The sequence below is a fragment of the Anolis carolinensis genome, chromosome 6 (genome assembly GCF_035594765.1).
Source record: "Anolis carolinensis isolate JA03-04 chromosome 6, rAnoCar3.1.pri, whole genome shotgun sequence".
In the NCBI taxonomy this organism is placed as follows: domain Eukaryota; kingdom Metazoa; phylum Chordata; class Lepidosauria; order Squamata; family Dactyloidae; genus Anolis; species Anolis carolinensis.
In genome coordinates this window covers 23,727,261-23,752,589 of record NC_085846.1, presented here as the reverse complement: position 1 = coordinate 23,752,589, position 25,329 = coordinate 23,727,261, and the positions used below count along the sequence as shown (strand labels likewise).

Below are 25,329 nucleotides of genomic sequence, written 5' to 3'. Positions count from 1 at the left end.
TCTATGATTCTATGATTCTAAGATTATATCTGGCATTATTCGACCTGACGAGGAATATGTCAAAGTGACCATCTATCTATGTGGTTTTCACTCTTTTTTAACCACAGATGTTTCAGACTTCAGATCCCAGAAACTCCAACACACCTGGACAGACAAAGGTTGAGAACTACTGATTTACTGCTCTACAGAGAGTATCCTATAAAGAACAAAAGGAGGATAAATGCAAAGGTCTGTATTAACATAAGGGGTTGGAAACATATCTTCAAACACTGAGGTCCCACTACATATTGAGAGTACTGCAATATATTGCCTTCGAGATGGAAGGTAATTGGGTAAAAGATAGTGCAAGTAGATGAGTTCTTCAGAATACCAAACCATTCTTAGATGACATTATGAAGAATTTAGACATCATATAACCATGTATTTCTGATGTTCCATCTCTTCTGACAAGAATTCCCAGATTCACACTGGGTATACAGACATGCGAAAGAAGATCCTGACTGAAAAAACCTTGACCATACACCATTACAAGCCTACAAAGGAACTACCTAGAATGATTCATCTCTGTGTGACTGAATAAGTGGAGAAGACAATAGGAACTTCAAAAAATATTTAAGACTAGAGGATGCAATGAGATGAAGAGGCTCCATGAACCTGCAGGACTTCCTGAATTGACAGCTTACTTCTTTTGCATTATGGAATAAAACCTTGAATTCAGGTAATTTTGGAGGAAAAGCAAACTGACTCAGATGGCTCTACTATGTATGGTTGGTTTTTTTCCACTTTATTGTAGTGTCAGTTAGTAGATTCCATGCTTAAGACCAGGACAACAAAAGTTATAATTCTCACCACCCCGAAGACAGTAATTAGAAACTCAATGCTACAGGGGAGGTAGATGGAAAAACAGCCTGAGATGATGTGTAAAACAAAGCAGCTCTGGAACTATAGGAAGCTTTCATGGCTGTATTGTAACTTCCACCAGAATGGAAAATCAGGGAGATCTGTTTCCACAGCTCTAGCTGGTCTTGGAAACAGTGCAAACAACAAAAAAGAGCCAGGTAGCCATGGGATTCCTTTCACTTTTAGAAAACAATAAACTGGGGATAGAGGAAGAGACCCAGTTTCTTCAGAAAACGAATTGTAACTTCGCTCATTCACTTCCAGACTTAATTCAAGTGCTGAATGCTGTTTCCAAACTGAGATTATCAGCTTGGAAAAGCAGTACATCTACTTACCAAAAGTCAGTTTCCCTGGATTCAAAAATTATCTCAGAAAAGATCATTTTGTTATGTGCGCAACTTTCAGACCTCAACACAAACTGACCACTGTAAAGATCTGTATCACCCTGACCTTTGAAAATGTAGGACAAAGCACATGATTTACATTCTACCCCACTCCCACAATGGTATAAATTCCTAAAGCTTTAATATCAGTCTTACTGTATCTGTAGAAGAGGGCTTACATGCCAAAGTAAAAACCAATTTGTTCCCTCGCCCCTTTTCTCCTGCCTTTCCTCTTTTTTTCTGTTAACACAAGTAGATTACTGAGAAAATATTCCTGTCTTGGGATAGACAAATAAAAACAAAAAAGGGTTGTTGAGAATTTTCCGGGCTGTATGGCCATGTTCCAGGAGTGTTCTCTCCTGAGGTTTCACCCACATCCATGGCAGGCATACTCAGAGGTTGTGAACAGGGGCACAGATAGCAACAAGATTATAGAGATCCATAACATACCCTCAAAGAGATTCTTCCTTCAACAAACTCATCAACCACCAAGCAATTGTACAGGGTGTTTGAAAAAAAACTCCCTATTCACCATTTAAATTAAATGGTGAATAGGGAGTTCTTTTTCAAACACCCTGGCATTTCACTTTTTGACTGGACCCATGCAAGTTCTGGGAAGGGGCCAGAGCTGCTCTGACAACTTTCCACACAGACTCAACATTTTGAAAAATGCTATGTTAAATATTTGTTTGTATTAATGGGCTTTCCCAAATCCAGTCTCTCTCATACAGTCAGTTCAAGGGTTATGAACAAGATATGTTCTCTAGGTTTGTTATAAAGCTGAATTTTCTGTAAACCAGAAGAAGTACACTTTTAACTGTAACTCCAGCCTCCAAAAATACTTTTGGATAGCATAGTAAATGTTTAATATCCCTGTAACATTAATTTTGCTATCTGTGCCCCATTCACAAGCTTTTGCCTACTTGTTATCCCTATGGCAATTGGACTTTGAAAATTTTCTCCCAGAATTTGACTGCTATTTTACAAAGAAGGGCTCAACTCTCACTAAACATTAAGGAGCTTGTTTTTAAAACGCTGCTTACCTCCAGACGTCGCTGCTTCTCTGGATCTTCTTCATTCATGATCCTCTCTTTTTCTGCCCGTTTCTTTTCTTCCCTGCGGGACTGAGCAGCCTCTTGCCTTTGCACATGAGTCAGTTTCAAAAAATTCTCTTCTACACGTGCCCTGTTCTTATCAGCTTTTTGTTTGCCCTTTGATCCAGAGCAAGGAGAGATATAAAATATGTCATTAGTATGAGCAAGCATTTTGTATGTCAAACAGCACTGCGGTGAACTGAACACATATATAAAATAGCTGGCAAAACATGGCCCTATGCTGGATTGTGTCACAAGCCAGTTTACTCTAACACATTCATGTGCAACAAGCTAGATTTTTAAAAAATAGAGTTTTAGGACATGCAGTACACAGGACTTCACCCTTCCTAAGAAGAATACAAAGCTCAGGTTACAAGTAACCAGTGTGGAAATGTGACTTTTTCTATTAGAATTCCTAGGAATTCTGGGAGCTGTAGCCAAAAAGAATAGTTTCCATGCTTAGAAACCCTGTCCCAGAATTAGAATGGACCTCTTGTCATCTTTCAAACACCATTTAAGAATCTGGTTGAACTTCTGCAGCATCATATGAACATCTAAAGTAGTGCCGTCACTCTTGTCTTTTCTTTACATCACAAACTGTAACAAATAATTCTGGTCAACTCTAGTGAATGCTATAGTTTAGGCAAAGTAGAGGAAATTATACCCAGTAAAAAAAAAAGGGGGGGGGGGGTAGTAAAAGCCTGCTATTTACTTTTAAAACTGCACAGGAGTGCACACAAAATAAGACAACTTACTTCTCTGTTCAGACGGAACTTTTTTGCTTTGTCAATAGAATAAATCACCATATTCATCAAAGACAGCAGAGCTTCCATGTCTTTTGGGGAGGTATTGCCTGATCCAGGCACTGTAAAGCAATAGGATACTTTCCTTAGATTAAAGTGCTTAGGTTGCAATCTGAAAACTATTTATTGGCAGTAAAGTCTAAATTCTCTGATGCCATCAAATCTCATCTGATTTTGGAAGCTAAGAACTATCAGGTTAGTACTCGAATAGGAGTCCACCAGGTTTTTTCAGAGGAAAAAACTGGGAAAGCCATGTCTGAATATTCTTGTTGAGGAAAACCCTATGAAATTCATGGAGTCACCGTTGGTCAACAGATGACTTGAAGGAACATAGAAACACACTAATATGACCTCACATGAGCATATGTTATTTCGATATTGATCGGAGGAGAAAAATGCTATTAAAAGCAAAACAAACTCCTATCCAGAAGGCATTAGAAGTTTTCAAATGCAAGGTTTTACATCCACAGAAAAAAAGACATTTAAAAGTCATAAACCTTCTCTTACCATTGAAAGTAAACAAAAGTGTCTTTTTAGTTTCTGGCAGTTTCAAAGGCTGACCTTCCCTAGTAAAAAAGAGAAAGAAATAACATTAGAAGGATATTAAAATCCAATATTTAACGGTAGCACAGCAATATCAGCAGAGCCTGGAAATATTTCTTTTCAAATCCACTTGGAAACTCTGGGAGTTGCTGCCCAAGAAGTAACTTATACAAGATTTGCTATCAATTGTAAAAAGACAATTCTGGCTCTGATTGCACATACTCTGCTGTAAAGCCCAGCTGGAACATTCTGAGAAGAAATTCTGACTTATTCTAGAAACCTTCTGTCAAAGATCAGATGGCTCTAGGAGGGCTTTCATGTGGAATGTTTCCTACTTTAAACCCACTGGGAAAAGTGAATGAGGATGGTTGTAGAATCATAGAATAGTAGAATTGGAAGAGACCTCATGGGTCATCCAGTCCAACCCCCTGCCAAGAAGCAGGAAATCGCATTCAAAGCACCCTCGACAGATGGCCATCCAGCCTCTGCTTAAAAGCCTCCAAAGAAGGAGCCTCCACCACAGTCCGGGGGAGAGAGTTCCACTGCCGAACAGCTCTCACAGTGAGGAAGTTCTTCCTGATGTTCAGGTGGAATCTCCTTTCCTGTAGTTTGAAGCCACTGTTCCGCATCCTAGTCTCCAGGGCAGCAGAAAACAAGCTTGCTCCCTCCTCCCTATGACTTCCCCTCACATATTTGTACATGGCTATCATGTCTCCTCTTAGCCTTCTCTTCTGCAGGCTAAACATGCCCAGTTCTTTAAGCCGCTCCTCATAGGGCTTGTTCTCCAGACCCTTGATCATTTTAGTTGCCCTCCTCTGGACGCATTCCAGCTTGTCAATATCTCCCTTCAACTGCGGTGCCCAGAATTGGACGCAGTATTCCAGGTGTGGTCTGACCAAGGCAGAATAGAGGGGTAGCACGACTTCCCTGGATCTAGACGCTATACCCCTATTGATGCAGGCCAATAGTTGTAAGCTGACAATACATCATCCCCTTCATAGAAAAATGTTATGTCATCTAGAAGAAAGCATCACTGATATTATTCATTCATTGTACAACAAACAGCATGAAGAGTACTCGGGCATGTTTATAAGCAGCCGAGGGTCTGGTACAGCAATCTATTCCTTCTACTGATTTTATTTATTTGTTGGATTTATATCCTACCTTTCTCCCAGAATGGGATTCAAGGCGGTTGATGATGGTAAATGCCAAAAGATCCTTACTACAGCTTTGTGTCAATGCTGCTTATAGCATGATGGCAAGACAACGGGGAACCATTAGGGCAGGACACCCTGTTTATTTCCATTTTCCCTCAGCAATCAGGAAATGGAGCTGTATAGTAGGCAAATGCTATATCATATTTGTTGTAGCACCTCCTGAAATAGTTGCTTAAATGGACAAAGACATTGCTCTCATCAGAAACTCTTATTTCAACATATTAACCATTTCTATTCCATGTGTTCTAGAAATGAGCTCTGATTCTGATCACAGGCCAAAACCCAACTTTGTCACAAACTAAATAAACCCCAGCACTTTCCAAATTGGATTTCTCATACAGGAATTCTACAACAGACACTGCTACAACAGACCCTGGCCAACTACAGAGTTTGCTTGGGACTTTTTTTTCTCTCTTTCCCTTCACCTTTCATAAGATTCAACCCAACATTAATTTCAAAGCATAAACTTTTTGTGTCATACTCACTCTTGCATAAGTTTTGGACCGGAAAACTGGTCTGAAAAATGGACGGACTCAATCTTGTCAGCATAATGTGTGAGAAAATGGATCATCTACAGGGAGAAACAATAAATTTATTTATTTACTGTATTTCTGCCCTACTGTATCTCACCCTGGAGGGGACTCAGAGTAGCTTCCAGTTTTGGCATAAAACAGACAAATACAGAACATATTAAACTTTAAAAATCCAATAAAACATATAAATACAATTAAAAAATAAAAACTGTTAAACAATTGCACCTAATTCCGCCATTATAGTCCAAGCTGCTTCAATTTGCTTAAAGAGGAGGACATACTTTCTTATGAAGCCACCGTCAAAAGAGTCTAGAAAACTAGTAGTTACATGTAAAACATAAGCGCAAACACCAAAAGAGCAGATCTGCAGAATCGGATAAAAGCTCCTAAATTTTGTTATTATCTATGGCTAGCCGGATGCCTCAGGTAATTGTATGAAAATAAAGAGCTTTCTCTGTTGCTTTATCCCTATTGCCCAGTATTCAAGTGTATATGGCTGGACTCAGAAGTTCAACCTACCACCCCTGGTTTTTGATACATTTGTCCTCCATGTATTTATCTAATCTGCAGCTCTGGAATCTCTAACCCTCCAGATACAGTGGGGAAAAAAGTATTTAGTCAGATACCAATTGTACAAGTTCTCCCACTTAAAAAGATGAGAGAGGCCTGTAGTTGACATCATAGGTAGACCACAACTATGAGAGACAACATGAGAAAACACATTCAGAAAATCACATTGTCTGATTTTTCATGAATACGTATGTTTTTAATCTGTTACGTTCCATTACCTTAGTATCCATCATTCCCTCTGTGACTTCACCCATCTCTGACAGGATAGCCAATGACTCTGGGAGCCCATATTTTGCCCCAGTCTTAGGTTTATCACTGCAGAATTCACTCTGTTGGGAAGAAATGAACACAGAAGACAAATGCTTCATATTTGCCAACCCTTGCTTAAGCAGGTGCCTGGTGAACCTAATAAAAATTAAGGAATTCGGGTTTCCAGTTTGTTGTGAGGAGGCAACCTTTTGTTGGTTGCTTCCTCACACCATCAATCTATTCATGTGGCTCATAACATCGCTGCCAACTTTTTCAATCATCAGTGCTTTCACCCACACATTGTGACTTTTTTTAAAGCAGTCATATTCACGTTCTCCCACCTTTGCATAAATTCAGTATCATTAGCAGTACCAAACCAAATGGCTTATAATATATTTCTTGCCTACAAGGTCGGTTTGACCCTCCTGTAAAACTCCATGAATGAAGCATGGCAATTTACAATAAATGTCTTGCTGGGAAGCATTCCCACGCATCCACCCACAGGGTAAAGGAACAAACACTCCTCCATTAATTCTTTCATACAAATGCCTCAAGAGTCTTTTCCACCGACACTACAGAATAGTCAATAAATGCAGGTCACAGGACGCCAAGCATGCAACCCAACTGTTCAAAGGCATGCAAAGACAACACTATAATGAGCAAGACTGTATCCAAAACGCTCTCAGAACTAATAGACAGGAAAATATAAATATTTATCATATATGAAAATAATTGCATTTTTACTATACACTTATGAAAACAATCTCTTTTATAGCTCAATCTATTTCATGAAATTACAGGGTGTTAAACATATTTTGACATCATATTCTTTTTAATGTATTACAGGTAGTAAAATAAAGCATGCATTATAATTTCTGACAAGCTGAATTCTGGATGTTTCGTAAGTAATACAGAAGCTTTTAGAATTAACTTTTATGAGTGACAGGTTGCATATAGTTAGTCTAATCAAAAGAGTATGGTGCCTATATTTATTTAGACTTTTAAATGAAGCTATAAAACACAAAATCTCATTGAATTCCAAAATGGACCACTTGTCTTCTGTATATATACTGGAATTATTCCCCTCCTTATCAAGCCATCTCTTTCCTGTTTTCCAGGACAAATTCTGTGCCCATTCAGCTATCACAGAAAACTATAGTTTCCTACAACTTAGAGAGGAAGGGAGTCACAGTGCTTGAGGGAGAGAAGGAAATGCATAGTAATTCTGAGGATCCCATCAGATTTGTTCATGTGACACCATATCATGGTTCGCAACCAAATCTGAAACATTTCATTTCTGCTGAATTCTGTGCAATGAACACAACAAATATAGCCAGTTATGAGTTTTTACCAGATAATCTGAAGAAATGTATAGTTAATAAGTATTATACACATACGGTTCTAACTCTGGATCCCACTTTTCCCAATCCCCAATACATACCAGGTCCTGCATCTCCTTTTGAAGCCTCACTAAGGCTTTTCTTGTCCCAACAGCAAACACGTAGGTATCCATGTCATCATCGTTCATAGTAACTTTTATTTGCTAAGCAACACAAAAAATGTTAATCACTCTCTAGGTCTTCACATAAGAAATGGGGAAGAATGAATAAGGATGCCAGAATTCGATATGATTGTCAATAGCATAAATGGATCATGACCATTAGACTAAATCAATAGTGTGTTGGAAATGGGTGACAAGACAACATGGAAAATCATCTAAAGTATAATTAGGAGGGCATAAAATAAGAGCCTATTTTCACTTCACTTTACAATGAAGAATAATCATTTTGGGATCAATGTATGTACATTACTGCTAATAAATAAAATAATCTATCATCACAGAAGGCTTAATAGCTTTGAGGTAAAGGATCAGGAAAGTAACCTTTAAAATCCAGCCAACATATGAAATGTTGTTTCCCTGACTTTCACTGTACAGGATAATCACATATAATTCTAGTGGCAGGGAAAGGGAAGTATTGGCATGGCAACCCTTTATGTCTGCATGTCTACAGCTATTCCTGATTTGCACAGAGCTTGGGGAAAAGTCAGTTACAAGTAAAGCGATTAACTTGCTGTTTTGAGGGATACCATTGAAAACCAGGGTTAAAAAGTAATTTGATGGTAATGAGTTTAAAAAGTTAATTACTTTCAACAGTCACACTCAAAAGAACAATTTTAGAGGCATTTTAAGGTATTCTTCTTGTTTTATGCCAATTTCTTAATCATCTTAAAGAGTTTCCTCTAAAAAAGGTAACAGAAACTAATAGAAAAGTAATCATGCAGTAAGATGTTAGGAGTTACTGTTTTCAGAAGTGCGGTAATGACAACAGATCACTTTTTCAAACAATGTAACAATGGAAATGCATTACACTGAATGTAATTTTCCATGCTTTCACAATTTTTAATTTGGGCTTATTGTAAAAGTTTATCTGCCTCTATTAGAAATGACTGCCAGTGTTTCTGCCGAGAAGCGTGCTGCAATAAGCCCTTATTAAAAACAACCACAGCCATTTCACTCCACCTCAAGTGCCCAAATTGAGGGGTGCTCCACATTTTTCACACTCCTCTACATTGCTTTTTGGACTGGAAAGAACAGTGAGGAAAGAGGTCCAATTCCAATCTGAGTAAGGAAGGGGTAATGAAGTGGAAGAGTCTCTGATATCGTATTCAATTTGTATTATGGCACTGGCCCATGTTTAAGTCAACTCTGGTTTTGAGGTACTTTTTTGTCAATTTTTTCAACTTATATATGTTAATGAAATGAAGCAGATATTCTCCACAGTATCAAATTTGCACAACTTCGATTTTCATAACCTAGTCAAACACAGGTCCATGAATTAGTGCTACCAATGTTCTTCTGATGCTGTTAAACTAAAATACGTACCACTTGATCGCAGGCTGGCCTCATCATGCGAGCAAGCACATTCAGCAAGTCTTGTCTTTTGAGAAACTAAAAGACATAATTTTTTTACCAAAGTTTATCCCTATCCAAGTTTAGTATAGTCTTGGTCTTGAATGTACATAATCAATCCCTACCACCAGAACCAATAAAAACCCCAAATTCCCTCAAGAAGTACCACAAAATGTCATGAGTTACAAAAATAAATGGCAGGCAGAAGATATGTACTATAGAACTGCAAGGCAACTCTACTGTGGCTCTCATGTATGCATGTCTATTTCACTACTGAATTAGGTTTACAATCTAATAATCTCCCATCACAAAATTTAAGATGACATACATGAGGTTCCCTAGTGGCAGAAGCATTTTGGAGAAATAACTTGATTTTTGCAGAAAATTGAGTTTAGTTTTCCAATTTCCATTTTCACCCTGAAAATTAGGGTTGCCTTTTCAGTCTGGCTTAATGCTTTTCATATCTAGTTTTTTGGGCCTGCTGAAATTTCCAATAGGAAATAAATGTCTCGTTTCTGTATCTGCTTTAAGGAAAACAGCAAAATCCATATATATAATTACTTCCTGATTCTAACCTGTCCAAAGGACCTGACCAAGGAAACAGAATACCATGATAATAGGCAGTTCCAGAAAGTAGCATATAGAAGGGGAAAGGGACCAATTTTTCCTGTAGGGTTCTTTCTTGTTCCTTATACTTTTTGACAACTATATGAAAATAGAGATATATAATACAGTAAGACCCTTTCTTAACAACATTGCAAGTCATGTAGAGTTCTACCATTATATTAGGTGGCACCATGTGTTCTTTCCTGATTTAAAGCATATAACATTTTAAGGTGTTCTTTCCTGTACCTTGAGCTGGATAAGCATGCCCTCACAGCAAACTCTCCCAGAGCACCAGAGATTATAAATATGTTCATTCTCTTGGTTCAGCTTGCCCGTACTTGTGGCTTCTTTATTGGTGCCATCATCCCCTTGAAAGAAAGAACATGCTAATTAAACAACTGTAAGCCTAATGTACACTGCAGTTTACTCCAATGGGCCTTCTAATCAAACTCAGAGGCTTTTGTTAGAGCAAAATAATGGAGACTGCTCTCCACTAAAGCAGCTGCCTCAAATCCATAATACCAATATTCAAGGTTCTAGTAAGGATTCAGAAAGATTTGAATGGCTTGTGCCAGCCTACCCAAAAATCATTTCCACTACTATTTTCTATCATGGCTTTTAAATTCAACTTAGGCTGTATCTTAAATTATCTCTATACCACTTCAAACATGCAAGAAGCATTTATTTGATTACAGTTTAACATTGCAAAGTCTGAGTATTTCAGAAGATGTACAAATACTTTATGGTGGACAGCAACATAAGAAAGTTGTCAAATTTCTATACATTAAACACTTTGGATAGGATGAACTCTGCCCAATAAAATATATTTTCAACTAATATTTTATTAACTATATTAAAATACTAGCTTTGCCCGGCCACGCGTTGCTGTGGCTGATGGGCATCATTTTTTGGGTAGGTGGAATAGGAGTGAATAGCCTTGTATGCTGAAAGTGTGGCCGTTTTGTTTTTATGGGAATTCTTGTTTGGTGAGGTGGAATATAATTAATAGTTTTGGTGCGGTAGGTATGAATGGTGTTATTAGTCAGCTTGATTAGCATTTAATAGCTTTGTAATTTGAAAGCCTGGGTGTTTCCTGCCTGGGAAAATTATTTGTTGGGAGGTATTAGCTGGCTCTGATTGTTTCTTGCCTTGTAGCTTGAAATCCTGGGTGATTACTGTGTGGTGGAATAATTTGTTGGGCGGTGTTAGCTGGCACTGATTGTTTTCTGCCTTGTATGTTCGAAGTTTGGATGATTGTTGTCTGGGGTAATCCTTTGTTAGGAGGTGTTAGCTGGTTGTGACTGTTGTTTTGTAGCTTCAAACCGTGATTCCTGCATGGTGGAATCTTTTGTTGGGAGGTGTTAACTGGTCGCAATTGTTTGCTGTCATGTAGTTTTGAAGCCTGGGTGGTTGCTGTCTGGAGTAATGTTTTGTTGGGAGGTGTTAACTGGCCCTGATTGTTTTCTGTGTGCAATTGACCTGTTTTTAGAGAGTTGTTGTTTGTGCGTTGTTGTAGAGAAGTGTAGTGGTGTGGAAAATAAAGTAATGAGGAAGTTGTGGTATTTGGTATATGTGTTATGGTTGTATATATGTAGAAAATGATTAAGATTGTGTGTGAACTACAACTCAAATAATGCCTGGTGAACCCCCAGAAAGTCCATTAGTATGTAAAGTCTGAAGGAGGTAAGATTTGATGGTGGAAGGGTATTTAATGGAATTGTAGGTGGTGAAGAAATGTTTACCTTAGTTAGAAAGTAGGTAGGGTAGGAAGGTGTAAGGGTATTTAACTGTATTTAAGGTGGTTAAGAAAGGATTTCCCATGGTAGGAAGGAGTTATATGTAGTATGTTGAGGATACCTTATCCATATAAACATGTGTGGGGGATGTGTGTATGTAATTTGTGTGAGATAGAAAGAGAATTCGAAATTGGGTATATACATAGATGTACGTATGTGAGACCTAAATATGGTGTATGTTGAGCATGTCTTATGTATATAGACCAGTATATGTATATATGTATGTGTGTGTATGTATATTTGTATCTATGTGTTTATCTATCTATCTATGAACATGTCCCTAAAGCCTGGAAAACGCACAGTAATCTATATATCTATATTTATGTATTTTTTCTTTTGGAGATATACAGAATCTGAAATTGCCCATATATTACAGGTATGTATGGATAAGATATATAGTCACAGAGGTATTCTGTGTCTGTCAGAGACATAGATAGTGTTGAAATGAAGTTGGGGGGGGGGGAAGGAAGGAGGGAAGGAGGGAGGGAGGGAGGGAGGGAGGGAAGGAAGGAAGGAAGGAAGGAAGGAAGGAAGGAAGGAAGGAAGGAAGGAAGGAAGGAAGGAAGGAAGGGGAAAGGGAGAAGAAAGCCATTTCGAGGTAGAATGGGTTGCTGCTGGTGTGCTCCTTCCCTCGGTTTGAATCAGGAGGGAGGCGGAGCAAGGCGAGCGGGAGAGAGGTAGAAAGCCAGACTTCTTCGGCCTTGTCTGTTTTTTTCTCTTGTTGTTTCGTTTTGTGGCTGGGTGCGGAAGGTAGGTTGTGTGTGTGTGTTGGGGGTGGGGTGGGGGGGAAGAAACAGAGAGACACAGAGAGAGAGCCAAAAGTGTTTAGGAAGCTGGTTATTTTTAGCCCCGGTTCCAGGGGGAGCGTGGAAGAGAAAAAGGAAGAGCAAAAGGTTGGTGAAAAAGAAACCAAGGTGCTGAATGTAGGGTGAATTGGGAGAAATTTTGAGGTTGGGGTTGTTTAGTTCTGTTGTTTAGTTCGTCACCGGGATTCGATCACTCATTTATATATATAGATTTAAGTGAAACTACAGAAAACACCTGACAGCACCACAATACAACATCACGTAAGTAAATGAGAGGGGGAGAGAAAGAAATAGTACTATCTAACACAAACCTAACCCATCTACCTATTACAAAAACTATTACACAAACTCACCCTTAACTCCCCTCTACCTTTACCTGTGTGTGTGTGAACTGACTTCCCATTTGTCATAAAACAGCATATACAGTAGAGTCTCACTTATCCAACGTAAACGGGCCGGGAGAACGTTGGATAAGCGAATATGTTGGATAATAAGGAGAGATTAAGGAAAAGCCTATTAAACATCAAATTAAGTTATGATTTTACAAATTAAGCACCAAATCATCACGTTACACAACAAATTTGACAGAAAAAGTAGTTCAATATGCAGTAATGCTACGTAGTAATTACTGTATTTACAAATTTAGCACCAAAATATCATGCTGTATTGAAAACATTGACTACAAAAATGCGTTGGATAATCCAGAACGTTGGATAAGCGAGTGTTGGATAAGTGAGACTCTACTGTATATAATTCACTTTCTTATATTAAATTAATTCTTAATTTCTACACTTTTTAATTTAAACAATATAGGAAAACCATAAACACTTCCCCTATAACCCTATCTCTTCCTTTAACTTAAGTCAATTATTCTTTCGGCTACTTTAAAGTTATAGCTGCAATGTTGCCCACTTTGTCCAATTCTCTCCCCTGACTTTCCATATTCAATGTTCATTTTATACAACTTTTATTTCATTTGTATCTGGATGATATAAAATGACAACTCCATGCCAAGCTGGCCTGTCGATTGCTAAAATTGTCACCTTTCTCCTTGGTGACTTCAATATTCATTCTGATATTGAATCCTGCAGTACTGAACCCGTAGGCAAGAGGCATGGAAGTCAAGATGAAAACCAACTCACCAACAAGAGCAAAGTTACTTTCAAGCAGTTCCCGGTGACTACTGAACCAGGCCTGAGCCAGACGGTTGTTCTTATTCTTCCCAATGATGTAGTTCATGATGTAAGCAAGCAGGCCGGTTACCATTAATATCTCCATGTAATAACTCTCCCAACTATTTTGGAGATGGGCAGGGACCTGTTAAGGGCAGATTTGGTTAGACTGTTCCACTTTGAACATCAGTTCCCTTAACACAAATTCTGCCTAACAGTTATAGTATTTATTTCTTTATTTAAGTTTTTTTTTTAAAAAATCACCTATTATCACACAGTTTATCTCCTCTGAATCAACGAATAATACTACTTTTTATTTATGATGTGCATACCACTTCTATATATAAAAATAACAATGAATTCCATATATTCATATTCCCCCTACAGAGTGTTGTTCCTCATTTTATTTAAATTTAATTACCTCATTCTAATAAATAATTGATGAAGAAAACAATTTCAACTTTTAAATGGTTCAAATTTTTACAACATTGTTTGATACTCTTTTGAATTGTGTGGATTTGACTTTAGGATTGCCTGGACAAAAATTTAAATAAATATTGTCTTCTTCCAGCCCTACAATCTTATGGAATTATTTATTTTAAGCACAACTTAAATTCTTTATGTTACCTGTGAAATGCTTTAGTGCTACATGATGTTTAAAAACATACTGATTACACAAGAAGAATGAAAGAAAGCTGACAAACAATAAGGATGCTTGGAATGAATAAAATATTACTTTGGATGACACCAATTTCACATAGGATCTAATCTCAAAAAGCTGTATGCTTTCTGTGGAAATGGGATGGCAGTGAGGATATGTAATAAATCAGGTGTAATAAATGCAATACAAAGTGAAACTGAAATTCTACACATGTCTGTTTAAAACTGCTGCACACTGACGGCTAAATATGTATAAGACTGCAGCATTAATGATATTCAGTTAGGGCAGAAACTCTCACATGTTTTTGTAATTAAGACCGACATGTAAAAGCGTCACAACAAGCACTTACATCAACAATGGTTATGGGATCTTTACTTTTGCCAGGGGTTGCATCAGGTTTCTCTTCATAACCTTCAAATTCTTCATCATCGTATGGTTCACTTTCTGCATCACCTTCCTGCAACAAGAATACACAAGGCCCAGAGAAACCAGTTGTTTCAATAAAAGAGATTTCTCTGCTGAATGCTATAAAACTACTCTGAACTGTCCTTAAATCACAGGATTCATGTTGGATCAAGTAGGCTTGAGACAGGAGTTGGCTGAAGGTGATCACTGACATTCTGTCCATCCGAAGTCTGATACATATGTATGGGACTTCGGGAGGGCAGTTAGACAAAAAGCTAATCCAATTCTACTGGGGTCTCAGTGATGTAGCAATCCCATCCACCCAGAAGTCAGGAAAATCCCTTCTCTGCTACTTTTTTGTAGAGCGATTTCTTTTCACAAGCTTTTGATTGAACTGACTTAGTCTTTCTCTTCTTCTCAGTTTCCATATCTCATGAATCAGGCAGCCCCCAAGTTATGAACAAGATAGGTTCTGTAGGTTTGTTCTTAAGTTGAATTTGTATGCAAGTACATTTTTAAAGTGTAACTCCAGCCAAAATAGACATCTTTTAGCTTTGAGTAGCACAGGGAAGGGTTAACACCCCTGTGTTTATTTATCTGTCTGTGCCCCTATTCAGAATATTTCACCTCACTTTCTGTCCCTGTGATAATTAGATTTTGAAAAATATGTTTTGTTTTTTGTTAGGCAATCCCTCATAGTTCGAGGATGATGGTCCTCCATTTCTTGGAAGACGCCTGTGCGTGATTTTTTTTACTGTGTGGAGGTCGGTGCACGGCCGGTCAACACAGTCTTCATAGATTGAGGTCCCAACAGTGGTGTGATTAACACAACGAGAGTGGCTTCTCAGTCTGTTGCGCAGCCTTCTTCCGCCTTCACAGCCGTTGTAACATGTACCATGTTATCCTCCGCCTGCTCCGCCGTTTGAGGTCTTTGGGTCTTCGGATTGTTCTTGGTCTGGATCCTCCCCTGTGGCTCCCGTGGTTGTGCCCTCAGGTTCACTGGAACACGCAAGCCCCCTCACCACGTCAAGGTGACAATCCATCGAGTTTGAAAAATATGGCTTGTTGTGGAAACAAGAATTTGCTATAAAGCTTCAGTTGAGATGCCTTTTCCACATAACTCTTTCAGGAGTAAATTTCCCTTCCTAGGGGTAGATTTCTCTCACTCCCTGTTGTCTCACCCCCATTTGTAAGTATGAGTCATTTGTAAGTTGGATATTTGTAACTTGGGGACTGCCTGTATATCCTGCTTTTTCCAGTTTGGGATTCAGTGGAGCTATAATGTTTTCTACAGTGAATATTTTCATTTGCCTATTATGGTCTTATGCATTCTAAATGTCAGATCTTAATAATAAGCACATTGTAAAGTCTATCTCCACCAACAGGATGGTCTGGTCCACTCCAATCCTCTAGTATGCAACAGAAAACCCAAGTCTAACTAGGTCCCTTCATATGGTATCACCTGGGCATCAGCATCTTCAAAGTCAAGTCCTTCATCTTGTCCTTCGAGTTCAACCGTGGCCTCTTCCTCGTCATCCTCTGTTGTCACAATTCGCTGGGGAGATTCAGTTGCAGGATCTTCAATCACATCTTCGAATTCAGCAAAGTCATTATCATCATATTCCACAATGTCATCTCCATCATCAAATTCATCAAACTTTGCCAAAGATATACCCCATGGGACAAAGAGAGTAGCCACTAAAAAATACACTGTTCTCATGATTGCTGCAATAAGGGAGAGATAATAAGAATATCAATATCTTTCCAAAAAAGGGAACTTATATCAGCTGAATAGACATATGAGAAAAAGATAATTTGACTGCAAATTGTAGTTTTATTTCACTTTGCATATCATTTACATACTTAAGAACTGGTGCTTCTCCTATAATAAATACATTTTGTCTCTTTAAGAACACTCATGAACAAAACACAGTTATGAGATAACCAACCCACTTTAAAAGATTCATGTTGGCAACATAGGGAGTCCTGTTGCATCATTGTTCTAGAATCATAGAGTTGGAAGAGACTACAAGGCCTTCCAGTCCTACTCCTTGTCATACAGGCAAAGCACAACCAAAGCAATCCACAACAGATGGCCATCCAGCTTCTGTTTAAAAGCCTCCAAGAAGCCTCCACCACACTCTGAGGGAGAGAGTTCCACTGTTGAACAGCTCTTATGGTCAGGAAATTTTTCCTAATGTTCAGATGGAATCTCCTTTTCCATAATTTGAACCCATCACTCTAAGTCCTAGTATCAAAGAAAACAAAAAAAAACCCTAAACCTGCTCCCTCTTCCTTATTCATCCTTTCACATATTTAAACATAGTTATCATGTCTCCTCTCAACCTTCTCTTCTGCAGAATACACACACATTACAGTAGTCTCACTTATCCAACACTCACTGATCCAACATTCTGGATTATCCAATGCATTTTTGTAGTCAATGTTTTCAATTTATCATGATATTCTGGTGCTAAATTCGTAAATACAGTAATTACTACATAGCATTACTGCGTACTGAACTACTTTTTCTGTCAAATTTGTTGTATAACATGATGTTTTGGTGCTTAATATGTAAAATCATAACCTAATTTGATGTTTAATAGGCTTCTCCTTAATCTCTCCTTATTATCCAACATATTCGTTTAACCAACATTCTGCCGGCCCGTTTATGTTGGATAAGTGAGACTCTACTGTACTTAAATGTACAAAGTAAAACAGGCATTGATTGATTCTTGTTTGTAACGTAACAATATCCCTAAAATGAACCTAGCACAGGGATTTCTTGGCAAGAATTGTTCAGAGAGGTTTTGGTTTTGCCTTCCTTTGAGACAGTGTGACTTGTCTAGGATCCCCCTAGTGAGTTTCTATAGTTGACTGGGAATGTGAACCTTATTCTCCAGAATCCTAATCTCAACCCACAATGCCACTCTGGTGACTAAATGCTGACTCAAGAGGACTATTTCTTTTTCCTCCTGATTCCTTTGTTCCACCACATAAGTGCTAGTAAAATAATATATATTTACCCATTTATTTGCATGGGTTATTTGTCCTATGCGATCAGAATGAGAGTCCATACAACTGAGTAGCCATTTTTCAATGGTGATCAGCTGTCAACTCTGAGTGTGACATTTGTCTGGAGTATTTAGCATACAGACATATACTGTCTGGAAGATTGATACAATGACATATTTTCAATTATTTTTAACATCTTTATTTCACCATGGCTCCCTGAGAAAGTACATCTACATGTCAATGGACACCCAGAAAGAATTCTAAAAGGACGAAAAGCTAGGACTGACTCTTGAAAAAGCCATGCTTATCCCACAATTAGACATTTATTGTGAAAAAACAAAGAATTTATTACTTGTAAAACACTTTTCACTCCCAGGCCCCTTCTACACTGCCATATAATCCAGATTATCAAAGTATATAATCCACATTACCTGCTTTGAACTGGATTATATGATTCTACTCTACCATATAATCCAGTTCAAAGAAGGCAATCTGGATTTTATATGGCAGTATGGGAGAGGCCTTAGTGGGACTGGAAAATCCTTTCCATTTGTTGCAGCAGGACTGCTGTCCCAAGCAGTAATCAATAAAAAGGTGTTCACCTACAATTCCTAGTATAATTTTGTTGTTGTTTATTCGTTCAGTCGCTTCCAACTCTTCGTGACCTCATGGACTAGTCCACACCAGAGCTCCCTGTTGGCTGTCACCACCCCCAGTTCTTTCAAGGTCCGGCCAGACACTTCAAGGATACCATCCATCCAACTTGCCTTTGGTCAGCCCCTCTTCCTTTTTCTTTCCGTTTTTCACAGCATCATTATCTTCTCCAAGCTTTCATGTCCTCTCATTATGTGGCCACTTCTTTACCTCTAATATCCTTCCCTCCAGTGAGCAGTCGGGCATTATTTCCTGGAGTATGGACTGGTTGGATCTTCTTGCTGTCAAAGGCACTCTCAAGGCCCTTTCCTCCAACACCACAGTTCAAATGCGTTTATCTTCCATCGCTCAGCCTTCCTTATGCTCCAGTTTTCGTATCCATAGGTTATTACAGGGAATACCATTTTTTAAACTATGCAGACCTTCATTGCCAGTATGATGTCTCTACTATTCACTATTTTATCGAGGTTGGTCATTGCTCTCCTCCCAAGAAGTAAATGTCTTCTGATTTCCTGGCTGCAGTCTGCATTCAGCAAAGGACAAGAAGGATCCTCTCACTTCTGCAGTATCATAGTATCATAGCATTCCCAAAAATTTAGTCTCCTATGTAATGGTTGTAATGGCAAATTGCAGCCAGGAAATCAGAAGACGTTTACTTCTTGGGAGGAGAGCAATGGCCAACCTTGATAAAATAGTGAAGAGCAGAGACATCATCCTGGCAACAAAAGTCCGCATAGTTAAAGCAATGGTATTCCCTATAGTAACCTATGGTTGCGAGAGCTGGACCATAAGGAAGGCTGAGCAAAGGAATATAGACGCTTTTGAACTCTGGTGCTGGAGGAAAATCCTGAGAGTGCCTTGGACCGCAAAAAGATCCAACCAGTCCATCCTCCAGGAAATAATGCCCGGTTGCTCACTGGAGGGAAGTATATTAGAGGCAAAATTGAAGTATTTTGGCCACATCATGAGGAGACAGGAAAGCTTGGAAAAGATCATGATGCTGGGGAAAATGGAAGGAAAAAGGAAGAGAGGCCGACCAAGGGCGAGATAGATGGACAGTATATCCTTGAAGTGACTGGCCTGACCTTGAAGGAACTGGGGGCGGCGACGGCCGACAGGGAGCTCTGGGATGGACTGGTCCATGAGGTCACGAAGAGTGGAAACAACTATGCGACTGAGAGAGAGAGAATGGTTATATTAAGGGTCGACAATGCCATTATTAGCCTCTTGCTACATTAATGTTTTCCTATTCTACGGTTCCAAGAACTAGCTCTTTAAAAGACAGACAATCTAGGTTACTAATCTAAAATTAGCACTTGTAAGTGCAGAACAGCACCTGTTTTAAAATTAAAAATATGAACAAATGTTCTTGACAAGATTCGTTCAGAGGGGATCTGCCTTTGATTTTTCTGAGGCTGAATGTAGCTAATCCAAGGTCAGTGGGCTCCATAGCTGAGAAGGGATTCGAACCCTGATCTTCAGAGTTATGGTCCCACACTAAAACCACGCTGGCTGTATTAAGTCATTTCAGACAAACACTGTCAGTTGAAAAATAAACCAGCTTGGCCTGAGTTTGAAAAGAAACACCGAAGTCAAATTACAAAGAGCTGGTATGGAATTTCTAAGTACACAAGAGATTTGGAACTTTGAATCTGAGGTCTATCATAAGTCAAGGCTTTAAAAGCTCATTTTCTGGTTGCTGGAAACTTTGGCTTTTACAATACAGGAGACAGTAATTAATTCTGCAGTATAGGAGATAATGTAATACCGACTTAGTGAACACATTTTCTCCCTATTCTACGTAATTACCATGTATGTACAGTTGGTTTTGTGTCTTCAGGTCATACAATGCTAAGGTTGTTTTAGCATTTATTTGATCAGAGGGGATTTGCCCTTTCCTTGCTTTGAAGTTGACAAAGTGTAACTCAGTGGTTCTCAACCTGGGGTCCCCAGATGTTTTGTCCCACAACTCCCAGAAATCCCAGCCAGTTTACCAGCTGTTAGGATTTCTGGGAGTTGAAGGCCAAAAACATCTGGGGACTCCAGGTTGAGAATCACTGGTGTAAATTTTCTAAGGTGAATCAACAGGTTTCAATGGCCAGGTTGAAATTCAAATCCTGGTTTCCATATTCGTAGTCCAACACTGAAAATGCTACACCTTGCTGATTCTCTACAGTTTTTATACCAAAACCCTGGAAACTTGCCTCCATATTTGTTTTTAAACATTTTCTCCTTTAGCTATTTCAGGATCATACAGGCCACACAAATATGGTTGGAGGGGCATGGAAAAGGAATAAGGAAGAGAAGGAAGATAGTCAGAGTTCATGGGGACTGAAAGACATTAAAAAAATGTCAGAACCTATTTTCTGCATCAACTTGTCTTTGGGTGCCCCAACCCAAATTATTATACCCCCAGAATTCATGAAGTGAAGTTTCAATTTGTTTTCTGCTGGCTTAAGACATTAACCCAAAACCAGCTAAATGCTTGGAACAAAAGTAGGCAAATAGCAGCCCCACATATGTTTTTGAACTACAACACACATTAGATCTAGCCATAATAACTTCCAATAATAGTGAGGAATACTAGAAGGTTCCTTGCATTGCTGCATTTGGAAAGCTACACTTTGCCCATTCCTATCTTTCAAAGATGACAGAGTAAGACAAGTTTGACAGTTTAAGATCCTGCCAGAAGCGACTGGACTGCAACTCCCATGATCAACAGAGTCCATGGTGAATGGTTGTAGAGCTGGAAGCAACAATATCTGCAGGGTTATGGTTTAATTACAACTGCCTTAAGAAACAAGCTCCTTTAGATTCTTATGTCCAACTTTGGGTGCATCTACACTGTGGAATTAATGCAGTTTGATCCCACTTTAACTGCTACATCTCAAGGCTATAGAATCACAGGATTGCAGTTTGGAAAAGGCCTAGTAAAACTACAGCTCTCATAATTCCACAGCATTGAGCTGTGGAAGTTAAAGTGGGGTCAAACTGCATTAATTCCACAGTGTATATTAAAACAGTGTATATCAAACTAGGGCCCCCCAGCTGTTTGGGGCTCCAACTCCCAGAATTCCTAACCATTGAACAAGCCAACTAGGGTTTCTGGGAGTTGGGGAGTTTCAAACAGGGGAAAAAGGACAGGATACAAATTGAAATCATCTTCATCTGCCGGTCCTTTCAAAAGTAGTAACACCATGGAAACCCACTGAGTTTTATCAAAAGGTGTATAATAATAAGAAGAATTTAATTCTTACCCGCCTCTCCTTTACAAAGCTTTTAAAAACCCATTTAAATAAAAACAGCCCCCACCCTACACTCCTTTAAAAAGCTTTTTAAAACCCATTTATGCACCTTAGCATATGATGAGGAGAAAGACTAGTACACCTTTATAAATATCCTTGCCTAGATACTGTACACCTATTTCAGCCTGTGGAAATTGTGTGTGATGGGTTATATTATGTTTATTTAAGTTCAATTATGTATTTTATTTAGTTTAAGAAGTTTATTTTGAGATTGTTTTATCTACTGTTTTGATTTGATTGATCATTGTCTGTTTTTGGCATTGAATGTTTGCCATTTTGTTACTTTTGTTGGAAACCGCCCTGAGTCCCCTCGGGGAGATAAGGCGGGGTACAAATAAAGTATTTATTATTGTTGTTGTTGTTTTCTGCTGCCTTGGGGATTAGGATTCGGAGCAATGGGTTCAAATTACAGGAAAAGAGATTCATTCTGAACATTGGGAAGGCCTTCCTGACTGCAAGAGCTGTTCAATAGTGGAACTCTCTGCTTTGGAGTGTAGCGGAAGCTCCTTCCTTGGAAGGAGGCTAGATGGCCATCTGTCGGGGGCGTTTTGATTGTGCATGGCAGGGGGCTGGCCAGGATGGCTCATGTGGTCCCTTCCAACTCTATTATTCTACGAGTGACCTTGGACGAGTCACACTCTCTCAGCCTCAGAGGAAGGCAAAGACATTTCCTGTATGAACAAACCCTACACAGAAATATCGTAAAAGCTTCACCTTAATGTCACCCTGACTTATAAGGACGCACAACTCTCAACTTTCCTTCACACTGAATACAGATTTGGGGTTTCTGAGTGCAACGCAGGAGTCCAAGAGGCCTACATTCTGTAAAGAAGGCCTTCCACTGGCATGAAACCACCTCGTCCTGGAGAAGAATAATGACTACTTTTCAAAGGAGAAGCCCCACAGGCGGCAAATACTGCGCCCTTTGGCCTTCCTCCTTTCCTCGAAGCCCCTCCGACCCTTCTATGGCTGCTCGCTTCCCTTCTTACCTCGGACCGGCGCTGTGACTACGACGCTTCGAGGCCCTCTTCACACTTCCCTGCCGAAGTTAACGCTGGAGGAGGATCCTTCCTCTTTTCCTCAACCGTAAAGTACGCAAATTGCGTGATCCTGCGCAGGCGCCGTGACAACTAGAGGCTTTGGGAAAGGAAGAGGCGGAACGAGAAAGAAAGCGGGAAGGTGGTTTTCGGAGCGCCTCTCCCTCTGGCGTTCTCCTTTTAAACGAGTCTCGAAGCTTTTTAAGGCTCGCAACCTTAAAAACAATATAACTAGGGCCCCTTCACTGCCGTATAAAATCCAGATTATCTGCATTGAACTGGATGACGTGTCAGTGTAGACTCAGGGCCCATCCACACAGCCATATAATCCAGAATATCAAGGCGGATAATCCGCAATATATGCTTTGAACTGGGTTATCTGAGTCCACACTGCCATATAATCCAGTTCAAAGCAGATAAGGTGGGATTTCATACAGCTGTGTGGAAGGGGCCTCATAATGCATTTCAAAGCAAATAATGTGAATTATCATCTTTAGTAATCTGGATTATATGATAATGTAGAAGGGGCCTTAGAACCCACAACATATCATCTATGGCTGGATCTACACTGCCACGTAATCCAGGTTATCAAAGTAGATAATCCACATCTTTGAATAATAATATATTGTATATAATATTGATAATAATAATATTATAATGTAATACAATAATATTAACAATACAATATAATAATAATTATATATTACATGTAATATCACTAATAGTATTACAGTATAGTGGTATAGTACAATATAGTAATATATAATGCTAATTTTGTGCTATCCTAATAATATAATACATTGTATGTAAATATTATTTGTAAGCCTTTCCGACTATTTTACATTTCCAACAGTTATTTTGTGAGTTTTTATACATTATGCCTAATTTCTTTGGGGTTATGTGCCGTCTGTCAAACATTTTCAGCTAATTTTCTTTTAAATCCGTTGCATAGGTGTATTGTACTTTTTTTGTCCAAATTTGTTCCCACTCCTCTAGTTTAATGTACGTCCAATATTTTTCACCCATTTTGTCATTCAGTTTTAGTTGGTTATAAATCTTTGTTATCTGCTTATCATTCTGAAGCATTTTATGCCAAAAATTACCTGTTTTGTTAAATATAATTTTAACATCTTCTGTATATTGTTCTTTTATTTGGGCATATAGAAACCACAAAAGGTTTCTATATTTTTATTTTATATCTTCTTGGTTTCTTAGTTGATAGTCACCATTTTTCTTTATCACAGCACTTGTTCAAGGGCATAAAAAACAATAAGAACTGGCTGTTAAATCAAACAAGCGCTCTGCTGCTCCAGTCATTGCTTTCTCAACCAATTGTGATTTCAGCCAAAATGGTACAAAAGAAGTCATAGGAATGGCAAGACTGAGGTCCCTTCTACACTGGTCCTAAATCCCAGGGTCCGATCCCAGATTATTTGGCAGTGGAGACTCATATTATTCAGTTCAAAGCAGATCCTGAGATATAGGGCAGTGTAGGAGGAGCCTAAAACTCCAATCAGGCAACCTGCTGCATGCTGATGGTGACAACTAGGGTTGCCAGATTTCATAGCCTGTCCCCAAGTATACAGTTTCCATTTTCTAAGGCTCTTTCCACACAGCTGCATAAAATCCACATTGAACTGGATTATATGGCAGTGTGGGCTCAGATAATCCAGTTCAAAGCAGATATTGTGGATCATCTGCCTTGATATTCTGGGTGATATAGCTGTGTGGAAGGGCCCTAATTAGGGATTTACTGGGTTTTCGTGGGAGGAAGGGGCTGCTAATTTTGGAGTAGGGGGAGTTGGGCAAGGAGAGATCACCAGGAGCATTTTGAAAAGCTGACTAAGACTTGGCTCTTCCAACAGGCCTTTGGTGAATGATCCTTGCCCTCATGTTAGGGTTCGTCCTGGTGATCAATAACATATCTGTTGCACTTTATTCTGCTCCTTCAGTTAGAAATAGTTCCTATGTTTACCCCTTACCAATAATAGTCCCGGGTTACTTACCGTTACTTCTTTCTCTAGTTTACATTCCTCACTTTATGCACTTTCTCCATCCCAGTTCATTTTTATGAATTTTCTCAGTTTTTTTAATCAAACCTTGTTTTATTTCAATGTGATTTTATTATGTTTATTGACCTGTTTTGATATTGATGTGTTTTATTACTATGTCTGTAACACTTGGGCTTGGCCCCATGTAAACCACGTCGAGTCCCTTCGGGGAGATGAAGGCGGGGTATAAAGATAAAGTTATTATTATGATTTAAATAGTTTTTATTGTGTTAAAAGTGATATTTACAGTGAAAGCGAGGAAAATGTAACGATGAAGGATAGTGAAGGAGGAGTGCCTAAAAAAAGAAGGTGATAAGTAGAAAGGATGAGAGAATAAAAAAAGGGTGGTAGGGACTTCCCATTCTCCTCTTAAGGAATTACTTTATTATTATTATTGTTGTTATTATTATTATTCATATCTTCTAAATCAGATCTTTCCAAGCATTTCATGCATCGTTTAGACATACATCGTTTTGTGACACAGTAGGTCAGTGTGATTAGCCAATTGGTGATTAACCAATCCCTTATGATAGAAAAAGATGCAGAAATCGTAATAATGAAATCTATGGAAGCACATAGGAGCCCCCCCCAGTGGTGCAGCTGGTTAAACCGCTGAGC

At 38.8% G+C, this 25,329-nt stretch overlaps 1 protein-coding gene across 2 annotated transcripts in view; it reads right to left on the bottom strand.

Annotated features, from left to right (window-relative positions):
- The window catches only part of ccdc47 (coiled-coil domain containing 47), a 28,385-nt gene extending 5,620 nt beyond the window's left edge, over positions 1–22,765 (bottom strand). Inside the window, exons 1-12 of one of the 2 annotated variants that reach the window (XM_062957940.1) lie at positions 22,613–22,765; positions 16,112–16,374; positions 14,594–14,701; positions 13,554–13,728; positions 10,056–10,177; positions 9,177–9,242; positions 7,734–7,835; positions 6,262–6,372; positions 5,426–5,511; positions 3,688–3,746; positions 3,133–3,242; positions 2,327–2,494 (exon numbers count right to left, since the gene is read on the bottom strand). In XM_062957940.1, the coding sequence (XP_062814010.1) occupies positions 2,327–2,494; positions 3,133–3,242; positions 3,688–3,746; positions 5,426–5,511; positions 6,262–6,372; positions 7,734–7,835; positions 9,177–9,242; positions 10,056–10,177; positions 13,554–13,728; positions 14,594–14,701; positions 16,112–16,369 (1,365 nt within the window). In that variant the 5' untranslated portion in view covers positions 16,370–16,374; positions 22,613–22,765. The remainder of the gene's footprint in view (positions 1–2,326; positions 2,495–3,132; positions 3,243–3,687; positions 3,747–5,425; positions 5,512–6,261; positions 6,373–7,733; positions 7,836–9,176; positions 9,243–10,055; positions 10,178–13,553; positions 13,729–14,593; positions 14,702–16,111; positions 16,375–22,612) is intronic. The other variant, XM_062957941.1, reaches the window with a different exon arrangement.
- Between the last annotated feature and the right edge of the window lie 2,564 nt (positions 22,766–25,329).